The sequence below is a fragment of the Dipodomys ordii genome, unplaced genomic scaffold, assembly GCF_000151885.1.
Source record: "Dipodomys ordii isolate 6190 unplaced genomic scaffold, Dord_2.0 Scaffold8, whole genome shotgun sequence".
NCBI classification, from domain to species: domain Eukaryota; kingdom Metazoa; phylum Chordata; class Mammalia; order Rodentia; family Heteromyidae; genus Dipodomys; species Dipodomys ordii.
This window is the reverse complement of record NW_012267224.1, coordinates 27,617,247-27,636,561: the sequence shown is the minus strand read 5'-3', so window position 1 is coordinate 27,636,561 and position 19,315 is coordinate 27,617,247. Positions and strand designations below refer to the sequence as shown.

Genomic DNA, 19,315 nt, shown 5'->3' with positions numbered 1-19,315 from the left:
CTTTGAATTTCAATCATCAGATCTCAGCCCTGAGTAGCTAGGATTACAGGCATGAGCCACTGACATCCAGCCTCTCCTCCTATTTTCTTATGAGGGTTAAATGAGTGAATATATGCAAACTGTTTAGGACAGTGTTTGACATGTGTAAGCATTCACTATGTTTTAGCTAGTACTATACATTTATACATACTCCAATATCAACAATAGATAAGACAAACACATAATGTATGGAACTAACCAGTTATTACATGATATCCAAATTAATGCTGCAATTCCATTATAGCTGGTTTTAATTTTCCTTCATCTATAATTAATGATGCAAAACACTGCTTAATACTGTGGAGGACACCAAGTGAGCCAGACTCACACCCTGAATCACATACTTTATAACCTAACAGTACAGACTAATATATAGACAAATATGAAGACCAAATTTGGTATACACATTGACATGACAGCTCACATTTATTGAAGCAGAATCTATCAGCACAGTGCAAAGTGTTGTATGCATGTATTTAAATTCATAAAGACAGGGTGATAGTGAGCACTCCTATAATCCTTTCTTGGCAGGTAAACAAATGCCCTCTTTAGGACTTTCTCTTGTTTCTTCTCTGCACAAATCCTAAGTTCCTGTCAATTTAAGACTAACCAATATTCCCTAAACAGTATTATATCTTTTGCTTTTCAGTTTTTAGCTAATGTTATTTCTTCTGCCTGGAAGCCTCTTCCTTGCCTTTGCTTATTAAAATATTATGACTTTCAGAAGTTAACATAAGTTTCATGTCCCTCATGAAGCCTTCTATAATGTTGACATAGGAATTATTCTCATTCACCTTTGGGCTTTTCATCACAGTTTATAACAAACAGTGGTATAATTCAGCGTTTAACTATGGTCTCATTATCTTTGTCCAATCACTCCAGCTCTCTAAGCTTTGGCCTTCTTATGTATAAAATGACAGTGACAAGTAGCAACAGAGCCCATGAGAGGCAGTCTTTCTACTCTGAGACGTGAAGTGCCTTGCCTTAAATCATGCAGCTCTTGGCAGATCTAAATTTGAATCTACTTCTAACTCTAGTCCCCACACTCAGAAGCACTTAACCCTGCAACCTAATGCCTCACCCAATAAAATGCACATAAAATAAGCAGGAGAATGCCAACAATGATGAAAATATTATTGCTTACTTATTCACAACTCTTTTTTTCCCCTTTTTTTTGGTTGTAGGGCTTGACCTCTGGGCTTGAGCGCTGTCCCTCAGCTCTTCAGCTCAAGGCTAGCACTCTACCTCTTGAGCCAAAACACCTCTTCCAGTTTTTTAGCAATTTATTGGAGATAAAGAGTTTCACAGCCTTTCCTGCCCAGGCTGGCTTCGAACCATGATCCTCAGATCTCAGCCTCCAGAGTAGTTAGGATTACAGACATGAGCCGCCAGTGCCTGGCCTCAAAACTCTTTAATTTGGTCTTTGTTGATTTCCTCTACACAAAAATGAGAAAGTGGGTAACATTTGTAGAGTATTATTTTGAAGAAAAGTGTTATATCTTCCATATAGGAAGGTGAAAAGATCAAGGCTCACCTGAAGTAAGTTCTCTTCTTCACACAAATGCTTGTCAACCTTCTTGTACAGGTTATCCAGACCTTTCTTCACCTCCTTCCCAGGATATTCTTTAATGACTTTACGAAGTTCTTGTTTGTTAAATGCAAGCTGGTAGCTCACCTCCTCCTCTCTTATTCCCTGTGCTACTCGAGCTTCAACGCCTTCAAAGAAATGCTTCAAGGACATGAAAAGAAGTAACAGCTAAAAACTACCTTGTCACTTAAATTCTTTAAAAACTAGGATTACAGAATAGCATATATTCTCTGGATAAAAACCAAATAATGTGTAAAAGTATAAAGTAGTAAGCACTTATTATGTTATCAGTGATGATCAGTTAATGCTTTATTTTTCCTTCTAATCTTTTTTTTATTTGTTTTTAATTTAATTTAATTTTATTTGTGAACATACTGTACAGAGGGGTTACAATTACATGGGCAGGATAATGCATACATTTCTTACGAAGCCTTCTAATCTTTTAATGTGCATATATAAATGAAATTGCAATTTCGTGTTATATCTTGATTTATTTTTTGTTTTGTAATTTTCTAGTGCTGGGAATTAAAAACAGGTCTAGTACACGCTAATCCTCCTGAACAGCTAGGATTACAGGAGTGAACCACTGTGACTAGCTGTATCAGTATTTGTAAGAATTAAAAGAGGCCAGGCACCAGTGCTCATCCCTGTCATCCTAGCTACTCAGGAGACTGAAAAATGAAGTTCAAAGCCAGTGCAGACTGGAAAATCCACCAGACTCTTATCACTAATTAACCACAAGAAAAAAAAAAAAAAACCTAAGTGGAACTGTGACTGAAGTGGTAGAGTTCCAGCCTTGAGCAAAAAAACTAAGGGATAGCACCTAGGCCACGAGTCGAAGCCCAAGTAGCAGTACAACAACAGTAACAACAACAGCAGTAGCAGCAACGAAAATAAAATAAAGTAAGTAAAAGAAATAAATTACATAGACTATCTGCCAGTATCTGGCAACTGGAAGCTATAAGACCTGAGTTCCTCCTGCCTCAACCCCCTGTGTAAGTACATCAGCAAATTTAAGATAAATGTGTGTGCTACTCACAAGCAAACAGTGCATGCAGGGTAAAAGCTAGGAACTATATATAATGAAAATATACTTACATTTAGTTTTTCAAGAGGTTGTCCTAAAGAGTAAATGACATAAGACTGAAGGTGATCAGTGTATTTTTGCTTAGCTTCCTTTTTTTCAGCTTCTAGACAGGAGATTTTCAAACGAGAAAGAGTTGCAAAAATATGGTGAAAGTTTTCCATCATAACCACATCCCTGGGGGTCTTCTGGCTTTCATTTGCAACTTTCTCGACTAAAATCAAAGCAGAGAATAAGAACATCTCTGTGTGAGTATGACCACAGTTTTAAACATGTGATTAGTATTTTTTTTCATTTGTAAGGTTAAGAATTAAGGACATTTCTGAATAAAACAACCATATTGCAAGGTCTTCATAGCCACCTCATTAAGAATTCATCCTAGCCAAGCACTGGTGGCTCAGGGCTGTAATCCTAGCTACTTAGAAGCCTGAGATCTCAGGACTGCAATTCAAAGCCAGCCCAGGCAGGAAAGTCTGTGAGACTCTTATCTCCAATAAACCACCAGAAAACTGGAAGTGGTGCTGTGGCTCAAGTAGTAGAGTTTTAGCTTTGAGCTGAAGAGCTGAAGGACAGCACCCAGGCCCAGAGTTCAAGCACCATGACAGACAAAAAAGGAATTCATCCTGACCTAGTACTATACACACCCACCCACACATACTCTGCCTTCTCAAATCAGCAAGAAAATAATGTTATGATAACCACTGATTCTTCTGAATGAATACACTACATTCAGATTCCCATTTTACATCTTTCCACAAAATCTAAATTTTTCAAGTACTTAAAATGTAAAAAAACCCAAAAACCATGAACACTAAAGAAAACACAGCTGATTTCAAACAGCAATGCGACACTGTGACTTATAAAGAATGGTCTCAAGTGAGAAGATGAAAAGATGTGACTTAAAATGTGCAAACTCTACATAGCAGGACACCAAAGACGGGGTTAAAAAGTGCAAATAAAATAATAAGATAATCTATAGCCTGGCAAGGAATAAAGACTGGCACAGAGTAGTAATATATAGCATTGGTACAGCACACATAGCAAGGAAAACTTCACCAGCTACTCAGAGCATTAAACCACTAGAAGCCTTCTGCACTGGAATTTGGCGAAAACTATGAAATACAAGGAGTTTTTTTTTGATCTAGTAATTTCATTTCCAGTAATTTATTCTAAGGTAATTAGTGTACTAAGTTATATTATACTAAGATAAATTATATATGATATATTAACTAAGTATACTGAAACATATTAACTGGAAACTAATACATACTATTTTAATGATACATGGAATACTATGTTGTCATTAAATGCTTCTGGTTATATTACCTAATAAGAAGTCAATTGGATTACAGAGTCCAGAAGCTTCCAAAACTGTATCTACAAGGTATGACAAAAATTTTAGTTTAAAGAAACACATACATACAATACACACACACACACACACACACACACACACACACACACACACACACACACACACACACACACACACACACACACACCTTTATGAGAAAGAGATATTGAAAAGTCTGAAAACATGCAAATTAAAATCAGATAAAGTAAAGCTACTTTATTTTTTTGGTGCTGGTCCTGGAGCTTGAACTCAAGAGCCTGGGCTGTCTCTAAGCTTTTGTGCTCAAGGATAGTGCTTTACCAGTTGAGCCACAGCTCCCTGTGAGTTTTCTGATGGTTAATTGGAGACAGACTTTCCTACCCAGGCTAATTTCAAACCACGACCCTGAGATCTCATCCTCCTGGGTAGCCTAGGTGTACAGGTGTGTGCCATCAGCTTTTCTTTAAGTTTTAAAAGAAAAAACGAAAGAAAAAAATTCATGAAATCTGTCCATCATTTCTCTAGGCTTATTTCCTTTTGAATTACAGTATTATACAATTTGTGTCCATCCTGAGACAGATAAGAAAACTGAGGCCTGAGAAGTAAATCTACTTGTAAGGACCATGCAGATCACTGCCCATTGTCTTCAGAAGACCACTGTTAACATGCAACCTGGGAGTTCATTTCTTGCATGAAGACTAAAATATGAGTGGTTGCTGATAAATATGAATAGGTTGTATGTACCTCTTATTTTTCAAATCTAAAAAAATCTTTGAAATCTGAAAACCCCAAAAAGACTATGTGGAAAATAAGGAACATATATCAGCTCTCCAATTCTGAGTTATAAAAAGCCATTGGCTTCTCAGTTTCCCAAATTCTGAGAATACAGGTGTGCATCACACCTGGTTTACAAAAATTCTTTAGAATGTAACAGAAGCTTACCATTAACAAATACTCCTCTGATAAGTTTGGTATATGCTTTATCCAGATCTCCACGACGCTCAGCATTTTTAAAGATTGATTCTGCGAGTCCAGCAAATTCCTCAAATTCAGCAACAAATGGTAGAATTCCTACTTTACTCTTCTTTGAGATCTTAACTTCTTCCATTTGCCTTATTTGGTTACTCTAAAGTAAGGCAGAAAACATGGGAGAACCAGCCAAGTAATTTAGAAAATACATGAATGCATCATGGAAGCAGGATGTGCATACCGGGAACATTTCTGATGCTTCCTTACAATTTGAACTACTGAAAATGAACCAAAACAGGGTAACTAAGAAAGATAAATCCTATTAATTAAAAACCAAACCAAATAGAAACTCAAACATTTTTCTACTGGTTTACTTAAGAAAATAAAATCAAGGGAAAAAGAAATCAAACTTTTTTTTTGCCAGTCCTGGGGCTTGAACTCAGGGCCTGGCACTGTCCCTGAGCTTCTTTTGCTTAAGGCTAACACTCTATCATTTGAGCCACAGCACCACTTCTGGCTTTTTCTGTGTATTTGGTACCGAGGAATCGAACCCAGGGCTTCATGCAGGCTAGGCCACATTCCAGCCCTCAAACTTTTTAAAAAACAAGATATAATCAAGGATTATGAACTTCAAGTCTATAATAACTACAAATGATGCTTATGTAAATCATTTATGAAAGACAAGGACAAGGTGAATGAATACCCATTTTGAGCAGATAGCAGAGCTTATAGGATCTTGGTTGGTGGCCATGTGGGTAAGTTTGAGAACACTGGCCATTCTCAATTCTTATCAGTCTAAACATTAGGGCCTGGGCACTGCTCCTTAGCTTTTTCTCAAGGCTGGTACTCTACAACTTGAGCTATAGCTCCACTTCCAGCTTTTTGTGGTTAATTGGAGATAAGAGACCAATGGACAGATTTTCTGGCTTAAATGGCTTAGAACTGGGATCCTCAGATCTCAGTTTCCTGAGTAGCTAGGATTACAGCCATGAAACACCAGCACCTGGCTTATAATTCTTAAGTTATTATTACTTTAAAAAAATAACTTACAATGCATTTGTCAAAGTTCCTTTTGACAGTCACCAGAACATTTCCCAATGTAGTACTTAGAAAAGAAGCAGGGTCCACATTTTGTGCAGTCCACACATGATGACTCATTTTGACTAGCATATAAAGGGAGTTAAAGCTATCAATTTTGTCTCCTAAAGCAATTAGGTTGTTCAGTTCTGGTTCAATGCAACGAAATATTTTAGTCATCATTTGGCGAATCATATCTTTCCTGTTCAGGAAACATATAAAATATAGAAATTCAGAATTCAGATGAAGGCACCTTTAATCCACTATCTGATTAAAATTTAATATTTCAATTAAAATGTCAAACTATGATGAACTAATTGTTATTTTATAGCAGTTCTCAATATAAAATATTTTACTGAAGTTAAATTTCACTACTCAAATTAGCTTTATGTCATTTGTAAAGCTGATCCTGAAATGTGCTTTGTTGATTTCTAAAAAATATAGTATAATTCAAAGGCTACTTCTTGCCAGCCAACACCAGAACTGACTGGATCATCTGTATTACTGAAGACTTGAAGAGCCATACAACAGGACCAGTAGAATGTTCTTAGTAAGACAATAGGCATACATGCCCATACTGGGTGCTCTCAGGTTACTGAAAATCATCTAGACTCTTCAGCTTGAAGTTTATTTCCGAGGTTAATAGTACATACTCAGATGAAGCAGACAGAGATGTGCCAGAATTAGATTGTCGTGATACTGTTCCTCCATCCATGTCCTCTGCTTCAGTCTGCAAAAAATTATTCAAGTGCTTTATATAATAAAAGATCAACAACTTGACTAATTTATATAGCAAAAGCCTGCTCAGTCTTAAAATGCCTAGGAGAAAATACATTATAAAAAAGATTTTTTAAATAGCAGTACTACCAATAAAACTATATAACTTAGAATGCTCTTTAAGAATGTTCAAGGGCTGGGATGTAGCTCAGTGGCAAAGCGCTTGCCTAGCAAGCACAGCGTCCTGGGTTCGATCCCCAGTACCAAAAAAGAAAAGACAAAAAAAAAAAAAAGAATGTTCAAGAAATTGTTCTTAGATTTCATCTGAGAATTATCATGGGGTTAGAACTTGTATTTACATGTGTACATATGAGGTATGAAGAGGGGCCACAAAATGTGTGGCTCAAGAGGTAGAGTATTAGCCTTGAACAAAAAAGCTCAGGTACAGTACCCAGCTCCTGAGTTCAAACCCAGAGCCCGCACCAAATTAAAAAAAAAAAGCTGTCAAAAATTCTTACATAAGTCAGCAAGTAAGCAAATTTATCACCTAGGTAATCAACAATGAACTCTCAACCATCTCACTCATTTTATAACTTCTTTATATATATATATATATAAACTTTATATATATATATAAAAGTTGTCTGAGACATAATCTTTGAGATAATTTTAAAAAATCACTCTATTGTATTATATTGTGGTTTTAAGTTTTCCGAAGTATTTTACAAAAAAAATCTTTCATTTCATTCTCTTACATTATTGTCACCTGAACGGCATGCTTTATTATTAAAGCATTATTGTTTTATCCAAGAAGAAAGCTAAAGATCAAATAATAGCTTTAAAGTCTCTAAGTAGTTACTCACAAAGTCATAAAACAGATTCAGACTCAAATCTAAGACCTTACTTCCAGTATGACCAAAAAAATTAAAAATTTTTAATCACAAATGCTTTCTTTTTCTGTTTACATATTGAAATTATAAGCATATATTAATTAGGTTACAGAGCATAACTAGGAGGCAAAAGAAATGGCAGTCATACCATTGTTCCAGGCATACTTGGATGTTGCTGCAGTTTGAAAAATTTACTTATGAAGTCCTGTTCTGCTAGACACAGGGGCTCCAGTTCACTCAGTACCTGTTCAAAGATCTAAAGAAAACCAAAATGATTCTATAATTAAAGAACTGCACCAAATGATTAAAATAGTACTCCACATTAGTGTTGTAGGAACCAGAGAGCTGTAATATCAATAATCTGTATCTATGAGTCTGTAATCCCAACAGAATCCCAAAGAAAAACTCAAGATTGTATGTATGTGTGTGTGCTGGTCCTGGGGCTTGAAGTCAGGGTTTAGGTCTGTCCCTGAGCTTTATTGTTCAAGAGTAGTGCTCTACTACTTGTGCCGAGGTTCCATTTTTTGGCTTTTTGGAGGTTAATTGGAGATAGGAGTCTTATGGACTTTCTTCCACAAGCTGTCTTTGAACCATGATCCTCATATCTCAGCCTCCTGTGAGTAGCTAGGATTACAGGCGTAAGCCACCAGTGCCTGGTTCAAGATTTGCAGGATAATGTTATACTACCAAAGACCAGACAATATTCCGTAATGAAAACTCACAACTTATTTGAGGCTGTGCAGCAACAGTTAGGCTACTATTCTTTTTTGGGGGGGTCTGGTCCTGAGGCCTGAACTCTGGGCCTGGGTGCTGTCCCTCAGCTCTTCAGCTCAAGGCTAGCGCTCTACCACTTGAGCCACAGCGCCACTTCTGGCTTTTTTTCTTTTTGCTTATGTGGTGCTGGGGAACTGAACCCAGGGCCTCAGGCATGCAAGGCAAGCACTCTACCACTGAGACACCTTCCCAGCCCTTTTTTTTTTTTGCCAGTCCTGGGACTTGAAATTAGGGTCTGGGCACTATGCCTGAGCTTCATTTGCTCAAGGCTGGCACTCTACCACTTGAGCCATAGTGCCAATTTCAGCTTTTTCTGTTTATTTGGTACTGAGGAATCGAACCCTGGAGTTAATGTATGCTAAGCAAGCTCTCTACCACTAAGCCACCTTCCCAGTCCTGCTATTCTTCTTTATTTTGAAGTTATTCAAACAATTTAGAAGTAATACAAGCACGTTATAATTTGTAAGACATAAACTCTAATAAAACTTTAATTAATTAATTGATAATTCACACATTAGTTGCCATTTGACTATTATTAATGTTTTTTGCCTTTTTTTTTTTTGGTCTGTCGTGGGGCTTGAATTCTGGGCCTGGGTGCTGTCCCTGAACTCTTCAGCTCAAGGAGAGTGCTCTACCACTTGAGCCACAGTGCCACTTCCGGTTTTCTGGTGGTTAATTGGAGATAAGAGTCTCACCGACTTTCCTGCCTGGGCTGACTTCTCACCGTGATCCTCAGATCTCAGCCTCCTTAGTAGCTAGGATTACAGGTATGAGCCACCGGCGCCTGGCATATTTTTAATGTTTTAAAGAGGAAACAACAGCCTAAAGTTTAGAGTTTAATACTCTTAAAATAAGCACCAACGGCCACTGAAAAGAAAACTAATGTTAATGTTCAAGAACTACTCATTATTTTATTTTACCTTATCAAATTTTGTTCTGTCAGCAACATCAAGATCAGAGGTTGACATATTTCCCATATCCAACAGGGAAGATGACTGGGATCTGCGATTCCCTGAACTCTGAACACTGAGTTTATTTAGACTAGATGTAGATCCAGTGAGTTTCCCAGAACTTCCATGGAGACCTAAGAAATAATAAGTCTTTGAAAGTTGTGATCTTTTTGAATGTAAGATCAATGAATGAAGTATCAATCAGGGCTATCTTCTTGGTTCTTCAGAATGTTAGTTGATGGACAAGTCCATCACATAGGACAGGTTGCACTGTGTCCTAATCTTTCATTAAGATTCAAGTACTATTCCAGAGTATACTGCAAAAAGAATCAAGACCATACAGATTCTTGAATGGGACTGAAAGGACCTTAAAGATCACATAGTTTATGCTCTGCCATGACTCATCCTAGTCCCATTCTAAAAACAAACTTGTCTGGTGCTATCTCTAGACTAAAGTAGATGAGGGTTTTTTCCCCCATTCAAAAGACAGAAATATGGATAAAACTGAGTACTATTTTAGCTAGCACGCTAACATGACTATTTAATATTTCTGAAGAAAACTGCCAAATTCCAAAATTATTAATTTCCACCTTAGATCAATATATTAGGTTGAGTCTCATAAACTAGTTAACACTTATCATTCTATACTAAAAAAATAGTCAATCACATATGATTCAACTTAATATGCTCCTGAAACTGGAAATTCTGCTTTTCTAGCAAGTAAACTGATTAACTGCAGTTCTTTAAAAACTAAGAGGAAAAGAAAATCCTGAAAACTTGTTACATTTAAATTACAACTAAAATGTAAATACATCTCTTACTAGCTACACTAAGATCCATTTACTTTTAGGTAGAATTTAGGTATCCATCATAGCCATAAGGCAAAGTAAGAACACATGGCTGGACCATAGCACACATATATCAAAGAATTAAAAGATTTAATTTTTTAGAAGAGAATATTTTGATTCAGAATTAAATATAAACAATAAAAGTATTTAAAAATATTATTCTTGAATATTTCTCAGTCAAACTGTGCTACTTGCTATAAGGGACAAGTCAAGACAAACTTGGGCTTCCTGATGTAAAATACAACCATACCTATAAGAATATTTATATACATAGCCTGGAAAGAGAAACATAATGGTTAAGGCTTTTCATAAATTTTAGACACAAAGTTCTACTCAATGTTTCATTTTAGCTACATTACTTATTTCTTCAATGTAGCCAGACCACTACCATCATGTTGGCTTTCTCTCTCCAACACCTGGCAATTCAGAGCAATTGATATTCCTGGAATTAATGTTTTCAAGGCAAATAACTAATTGCTACACACTAAACAAACATGCATTGAGAATACCTACTGGTACACTAAGCATACTCACTCTCTGTTTCCTGTTTGACAGCACTTTCTTTTCGAGGCAGTGTAGCTGTGATGGATTAGGTTGCAAGCATCAAAGACAAAGACAAGTTAATAAACTGCAATTCGCACAAACCATGCACAAGAGGAAGTTAAAGCTCTAGTTTAAAAGACACATGCAAAGAACCATGAGCATCAAGTAACAAGAGGCGCAAACACATATTTAGTTGGTCAGCTACTGTTTTGAAAGATTATGAGAAAAAATTTTGCTTGTCGTTTAATGAACTTTTTTTAACTCAAATATTCAGGGAAAAATGTATCTGTAACCCCCTAAACACATACTTTTAAGTAATTTCTTTTTTTAGGAAGCTGGCATACTTAAATTAAATAGAATGATTTTGCAAGCTTCTGTTTCTTGAGAAAATATAGCTCAATAATTTAATAAAGTGGAAACTTATTTTAAAAAAGTTGGTAGATTTAGGCATAAACAATTCTATATTCTCTTAAAACGGAAAGGAATTTCTACTGTGCTTAATAATTTTATACTATATATAATAAAAATTATCTAAGTAGGGTTTTAAGACGATTTTTAAGTGCAAAACAAATACCAAGTTGGATTATTTAGTAACTTGCTTGTGAATACCTAGAAAGGTGTATATCACAGAGCTAACAATAGAAGATGTTTGTATGGAAGGTAAAGTTGAAGAACAGATAACAGGGGAATCAGAACTCTCTTAGGGTCATTGGCTACCTAGTTTATTCTAAAACTTTACTCTAAATACTTATGGATCAATTTTAGAGCTTATCTTGTAAAACATTCAAAACTCAAAAGTAGAAGTTAATGCAAAAGGCAAAGACATCATAGAATGAAACTAAAGCAATATAACTGAAATATACCTTAAAAACAGACAGTGTCAACTGACACTATCTTTTCAACACTTCAAGGCAAAAGTCCAAGTATAAGCTCCCAAATCGTCACACTATTGTCACTTTATTTTCCTACCCGTGGCTACCTGAGGCTCAAGGGAATAGGAAACAAGAAGCCTGGATGTTCAAGTGGTCAACAGGGATTAGAGTATATTAGCTGACTATGGCTTTTATATGTCATTTTGCTTTGTTCACCAGTTTCAGAGTGGAGCCTACTATAGAACACAATTTCCTATATTTTATAGCCAACCATGAATGTAGTTACTATGAGTGGCTGTTGGTTAAAATTTGGAACTCATAAAAACAGCATGGTTTCTTCATCAGTAAGTGACAATAGATATGTATGATAATTCGAAGTACCATTAAAGAATCCACAGTAGGGGAAAGGTCTCTGTTCAGTGCTGCATTTCCACTATCATTATATAATAGGTGATAAATCGTTGTTTACTAAATTACTCTTTCAACCAGCTCTGAATTTAGCTTTGTATTCAACCACTTTCAGAATCAACATAATTTCTTAGTTTAGTGGAGAAACAATGATTAAATGATTATTACCTGCCAATTTGAAGGTTTTAAAATATTAAACAGAAGGGTAATTCTTATGTAATGTATATGGGAGTAAAATCTCCAATCTTAAAACTTCTTCTCTCCCCTTCATTGACATATATCCCTGCCATACTTCAGGCAAAAGTAGAAGCTACTCATTTGTCACACTATTGAGTCAAGAAAAGAAGAAAATGGATGATCCATGGCAACTCCTTTGTACGACTATTTAAAAATAAAAGAAACATAATTTCTAAGTTCCTTTGTTTGCCAACTCTCTAAGTAGAACATAAAGAAATAATACACCAAAACAATCCCTGAGTGAAATATTTTATGCCTTTGAATAACGGCAATTATTAGGGGCTGGGAGGGTGGCTCAGTGGTAGAGCACTTGCCTTGCATGCCTGAGGCCCTGGGTTCGATTCCTCAGCACCACATAAGAAAAAAGAAAGAAAAAAGCCGGAAGTGGCACTGTGGCTCAAGTGGTAGAGCGCTAGCCTTGAGCTGAAGAGCTGAGGGACAGCGCCCAGGCCCAGAGTTCAGGCCCCACGACTGGCTCCCCTCCCCCCCAAAAAAGGCTATTATTAAAAAACTATTAATCAAAATGGAAAATGATCTCTATAAAGACCTTGCCACAAAGCATGATACTTCCCCTGGCATCTTTAACTTTATTTTGAGTAAGCTGACTTTAAAAGAGCTGAATGAACTAAGTATTGTTCAAAGAAGTTATTTATCTACATGACTGTAGTAGATGCTTTCTGTTAGATAAATCAAATCTCACACGAACATTCAATTCTTCTCAGACTGTTTCTTGTATGCATGTGATCCAGAATATTTAAAGAAAGTTGAATTTCATTTATAATTAGTTAATTGTGGCTCACTGAAATGTTCTCTTTCTAAATTTTCACATTTCTATTTTAATTATAATTTCTATTAAAAATTCATTTATACAAAATTTGAGTCATTGAAAAATACACTGAGAAAAATTTATATTCTACTAGATTCAGAACTTCTTAAGTCATCTATATTTAACTTGAAATTTATACTGCCAATGCAACTAACAAGTCGGATATTTGAAGATGGACCAAACTACATTTTATCCTCTGAAGTTCTAGTTTCTCCTGTATTTGGTGGCAAAATAAGTTTCTATGCCTCAGTTGTTATAAATTACTTTCCTCTTCTTTGTTATTTAATAGACACATAGAATATAGGAATTTTGTTGTAACATTTAAAAATTATAAAAGTCCTTTCTAAATGTGTTTTATGCAAATTTAATATCTATATGGTCCTGGGTTTTGAGTACAGGGCCTTATAAAGCTGCTACTTGAGCCACATTTCTATCTTAAATTAAAAATATTTTTAAGCAAGGTAATTTAAGAACATCTCAAGGGCAAGAATAGAAAAACCTTAGGTTTTAATGCAATGATAACACTAAGATATGATTATACTTCATTTAAGTTGTATTTTAATTATTTTATTTAACAATGTGATCTGACTTGTTTTCATAAACTGAAAAGAAGAGAGATCTCAATATAACATGGTTCACTAACAAGTGGTGACAAATATACTTAATGAAAACATTAAACATGTAACTGAATTAATAATATGCTCTTTGTTCAAAAAAGGCATAACATATCCACAGTGAAACACTAACAAGGATATAACCACAATGCTGTTTAAGAACAATTAACCTTTAGGATGAGTTAGCATTTGTTTCCAAAAGCCTTCTGTCCCAAGATTACCAAAGTATAGCATACTTACAGACAAATTCAAAGCCATTTCAAATGTCTGGACTAGTTTAATTAATACATTGGTATTGGAGTTTTAAAAAACACTGAATTGCAGAATAATTACCTAGTAAAGAAAAGAATGGAAATATGTTCTAGCAATTTTCAATCCTCTTTTCTGATTACTGCAGTTGCTTAGGACATAGGCTCTTTCAACAAGCAAATGCTCAACTCATTATTCTAAAGGGGCGTTACATAGACACACTGAGGAATACACAATGCAGCCCTTTAAGGCCAGGTTTGGACGCCACCCAGGGAACTCCAGAGATGGGACATGCAAGAGCAGAACATAGCCTCGGCACATCACCTGCCTTAATTTTTACTGGCTATTCTTTCAAAGAATGTTTTTATCCAATAAAAATATTTAGAAGCAGCATGAAAACCACATTGCTATATAAAAATAAGGTACCAGTGAAGGAGAAATTTTGGTAGTATTTTTAAATAGCTTATTGACAGGGGAGAAAAATAACTTTATATTTTAAAATTCAAAATAGCCAGTGAGAAGAAGCCAGGAATCACTTTCATCTCTCTATAGAGAACAATGACTTGCTCCCAACTGTTAAAAAAGGTGTTTTAGGGAATTGGAAACTGAGTTCTCAACATGGGTCACTTATCTAACACTTTGTCTACAAGAAAGCACTTCATTTTCTTACTAATTGTCTTCCCTATACATTCATATATTTAATTATAGAAGCAATATATAATCGCTGCAGAATTTCAATTAGTAATATATTTACAGATATACTTTCTTTCTTTGAAATATTGATAAACCAGACTTTTTAGATTTCCTCTTTCATTAGTCCTATTGTGTCTTCTACCTTGTTGTGAGAATTATTTGTAATAAATAAATCTACTCTTAATAGGAAAACAGTGAATCAAAATGCCTAAGCTTACCAAACTTCTTGCTTTCTTTAGTTGTGCCAGTCATCTTGATCTTCGCAACTTCAAAGAAATCTTTGATTTCTCTTTCATATAGTCGGGATAAATAATCCATGTAATTCTTAAAATGAGCATAATATATACTTATTAATAAAACATATACAATAACTTCCATTTATAAAATATCCCTCCACATTTTTTGCACTTGGTGTAAATTTTCTATTTTGTGGTCCAAATTTTTCATTTCATACAATATAAAAAGTAGGGAATTTTCTATCTTAAAAAAAAAACAATGGACAGCAATGGCTCAAGTCTGTAATCCTAGCTACCCGGGAGGCTGAGATCTGAGGACTAATGTTCAAAGCCAGCCCAGGCAGGAAAGTCCTTGAGACTCGTATCTCCAATTAACCATGAAAACCAGAAGTGGTGTTTGTTGCTCTCAAAGTAGTAGAGCACTAAAAAGTCCTGGGACAGTGCAAGCCCCCAAACCACCACCACCACCACCACCAAAAAACTGAACAGAGCTTTGTGCTGGTGGCTCATATCTGTAATCCTAGCTACTTAAGAGGCTATAATCAGGAAGATCATAGTTCAAAGCCAGCACGTACACACATATGTGCATACTCTCTCTCTCTCTCTCTCTCACACACACACACACTCTCTCTCCATCTCAACCAATAGTTAGGCATCATGGAGTACGTCTTGTCTTTTCAGTTACTTTGGGAGGGTGCAAGTGGGAAGATCACAGTTCAAGGCTAGCCTTAGGCAGAAAAATCCCATAAGCCTCCATCTCAATAGAAGAAGCTGTCTGGTGGCACTAGTCCATCATCCCAGCCACAACATGAAACATGCCTAGATAAAGGTGCAGGTTAAACGCAAGACCCTATCTCAAAATAACCAGTGAAAAAAAATGACTGGAGATATGGCTACCTGTCTAGCAAGTGTGAGACACGGAGTTCAAATCCTAGTACCACAGATACACCCAAAAATTAAATATGCATGGTAATGTTAAGAATTCACAAAAATATCAAGTCAAATATAATCACACTTACGCATTTACTTTCATGTATCACCAAAATAATCATGTTTCTCTATCTATTGCTGAATGCCACTATTTAGTAAGCCAATTCCTCAACACAGAGTACTGAAGTGGTTCATTGGTTTGCAGTTACAGATAAGCTAAATACATTCTTAATCTCTAACAAATTGTTTTCATGGGGATGACTGCTCAAGGGTGAAATTACAGAGCCAAAGAGTATGGGGATCTTTATTATATTCCCTCATACTACGTGTTGCTTAGCAGTAATAATGGAAATGGAGAATATTTAGTTGCAGTAAACCTTTGTTAAGACAGGAATGTTAACCCAAATAGGTTATTTTCAGTCAGAATTTAATAAACCTCAGAGTCTTCATACTTGCTTTCCTAAAACAGATTCGACTAGTTGAACTTCAATGAAAACATGTTTTATTAAGCATACAAACTCATTTTAAAAAAAATCACATCTGCTTATCACCATGTACAAAAATCCCACAGGAGACCATGTCTTTTTCCAAGTTCCAAGTTAAATGTACTTACTGAGTTTGAGTTTTAATGTCTACAGCAAAAAAATAAAAAATTGCCCCTTGCTATTTCTTCTATTATGAAATCTAAACTTTGCCATCTTAAACTGATAAATATAGCTTCAAGTAATGGTTACTGTATATATCCAATTGAGTGCAAACAGCTATTAGAATTAAGGCAATATTTCTTAGTAAAGAATCATTGGTTTGTTACTGTCTTTCATTTCTTTTTTCCTTCTTCCTTTTTAAATAAACTTGTTTTTGACAATACTTAAGCAACCAAATGAGATTATGAAAAAACAAATACATAATCTAGCAAAAGCTCAAACCACAAGTAATGTTCTTGGGAAATAAGTTAATTTCATTAAAAAAGCTCATTAATACTGTCACTCAAAAATACTCTCTGAGCAGAGAATAATTGCAAAAATCATTACTAGTTTGGCTGGAGTCTTGCCTTTTTACTTTAAGTTACACTCATGAATACTGCATTATGTATAAAGACAGAGTAATAGTACTCACTGAGAACATAATTAGGCAAAAAGCTTATTGATTACTTATTTGAATATTCACTAGGGGACAAAGTACTTGTCACAAAACTCTTAGGGAGATATGTTATGTTGAATTATTCAAAATGTTAAACCCTTCCTAAAACTTCAAAAGGCAAAGAATTCCAGAATTGTAAATGTTTTTCCTTAAAATATCTCCAAGTCAGAATTCTGTTGAATGAAAACAAAACAATTATAACACAACACTAGGGTTGAATAACACTAAGCTAATTCTAAGAAAGAAAAAATAATTTCATCTAGCGACATAAGATACATATAAGCACCTCAGGAGATTAAATTCTTTTTGAAAAGCATGTCTAAATTACAGTTTTAAAGTACTTTTCATTTTTACCAGGATTTATGTCCCCTTTTTTATATCAGTTTAGAAGTAAAGGAGTCATATTTTACTCTAAATGGGCAAAGCTGCACTCAAGAGAAAATAAAAAATAAGACTGATATATAAAAGAAAGTCTCACTACTTAATGTATTGATCCCAGGGCATTCATAGATATACAATCTGCCTCTTTCTTAGTAACATACTTCTTCTAAGTCCTTCTCATAAACAGAATATGCAACACTAAGTATTGCTTTTTTTTTTTTTTTTGGTCGGTTGTGGGGCTTGAACTCTGGGACTGGGCACTGTCCTTCAGCTCTTCAGCATAAGGCCAGTGCTCTACCACTTGAGCCACAGTGCCACTTCCAGTTTTTGAATGGTTTATTGGAGATAAGAGTCTCACGGACTTTTCTGCCTGGGCTGGCTTTGAACCTCGATCCTCAGATCTCAGCCTCCTGAGTAGCTAGGATTACAGGCATGAGCCACGGGGTGCCTGGCAAAGCTTTTAATCAACAATTTCAACAGCCTCACTACACAAAAGAAAACCTATCATTCTCTCCAACTCCAAAATATCTTTTAGAGTTATCATTGTCCATATAATTCTGATTAAATTTGACTACTAGAACAGCTTGAAATTTTTATTTTTAAACTCTTAAGTCCACAAAATTGTAAAGATAAACATCAAAATGTTTTTCCGAATTTTAATGTTGTTTTTTCAGCCAGGCCTATTGAGAGAATAATTACCCATTTGGGTATTTGAATTAGATAGGAGGCAATTTTTGGCCACAAAATCCTAAAAAGCAAACATTTTAAATGTTTCTCAGAATTTTAATGAAGCTGTTCTTTCAGCCAGGATTAACAAGATCATTATTTGTAATTTGTATATTTGAGCTAGATAGGTGGCAATTTTTAGCTCTATTTCTTTTTTTAAAAGGACACTGATGTTCGTTCAACTTCCAAACTACAGATTACTGTATAAATGTCAGAAAAGTACTGTGCCTATGGTTTCCTGCTGCAATGGCGATGATCAAAGCTAAGTCAGACCATGTCATTCTACTGATCAAGGCCCATTTTCCACCCCACTCTCATTGTCATGCCGGGAAAGCCAAACCTTCCAGGATTCCCAGGGTTCTACCTGGCCCCTCTCAGGCTTCGCTCAACTCCCTTCACAGTGTCCCCCTACGTTGGCCCCCTTAAGCACACTCAGCCCAGTGAGCTACAAAAAAACTTGCAACAGCACTAAGAGAGCTCTTTTTCAGAACTCTCATTGATCACCCCTCATTTACATGTAAATCTATGCTCAAGTGCCACCTTCTCTAAAACTCTTCAAAGGTGGAATTTGCTAACTTGTTAAGCTCCAGATACCTGGCATAAAAGTGCAATGCTTGCTTAAGAACACTTTGTTGGGCTGGGAATGTGGCTTAGTGGTAGAGTGCTTGCCTAGCATGCATGAAGCCCTGGGTTCAGTTCCTCAGTACCATATAAACAAAAAAGGCCGAAAGTGGCACTGTGGCTCAAGTGGTAAAGCGCTAGCCTTGAGCACAGAGAGGCTCAGCAACAGTGCCTAGGTCCTGAGTTCAAGCCCCAGGACTAAAAAAAAGACCACTTTGTCCTTTCCTTTCTTTCTTTTTTTTTATTGGTCATGGGGCTTGAACTCTGGGCCTGGGCGCTGTCCCTCAGCTCTTCAGCTCAATGCTAGCACTCTACCACTTGAGCCACAGTGCCACTTCCAGTTTTCTGAGTGGTTTATTGGAGATAAGAATGCCCAGGCTGGCTCTGAACCTTGATTCTGAGATCTCAGCCTCCTGAGCAGCTAGGACTACAGGTATGAGCCACCAGCACCCGGCTTGTCTTTTTTTTTTTTTGGGTCCAGTCGTGGGGCCTGAACTCTGGGCCTGGGTGCTGTCCCTCAGCTCTTCAGCTCAAGGCTAGCGCTCTACCACTTGAGCCACAGCGCCACTT

The 19,315-nt window shown here is 36.0% G+C and overlaps 1 protein-coding gene across 2 annotated transcripts in view; it reads right to left on the bottom strand.

Annotated features, from left to right (window-relative positions):
* The window catches only part of Exoc1 (exocyst complex component 1), a 43,013-nt gene that overhangs the window by 1,086 nt on the left and 22,612 nt on the right, over nt 1-19,315 (bottom strand). Inside the window, exons 10-18 of one of the 2 annotated variants that reach the window (XM_013009086.1) lie at nt 14,930-15,035; nt 10,804-10,848; nt 9,392-9,555; nt 7,846-7,953; nt 6,744-6,820; nt 6,064-6,292; nt 4,987-5,170; nt 2,726-2,925; nt 1,574-1,768 (exon numbers count right to left, since the gene is read on the bottom strand). In XM_013009086.1, the coding sequence (XP_012864540.1) occupies nt 1,574-1,768; nt 2,726-2,925; nt 4,987-5,170; nt 6,064-6,292; nt 6,744-6,820; nt 7,846-7,953; nt 9,392-9,555; nt 10,804-10,848; nt 14,930-15,035 (1,308 nt within the window). The remainder of the gene's footprint in view (nt 1-1,573; nt 1,769-2,725; nt 2,926-4,986; nt 5,171-6,063; nt 6,293-6,743; nt 6,821-7,845; nt 7,954-9,391; nt 9,556-10,803; nt 10,849-14,929; nt 15,036-19,315) is intronic. The other variant, XM_013009088.1, reaches the window with a different exon arrangement.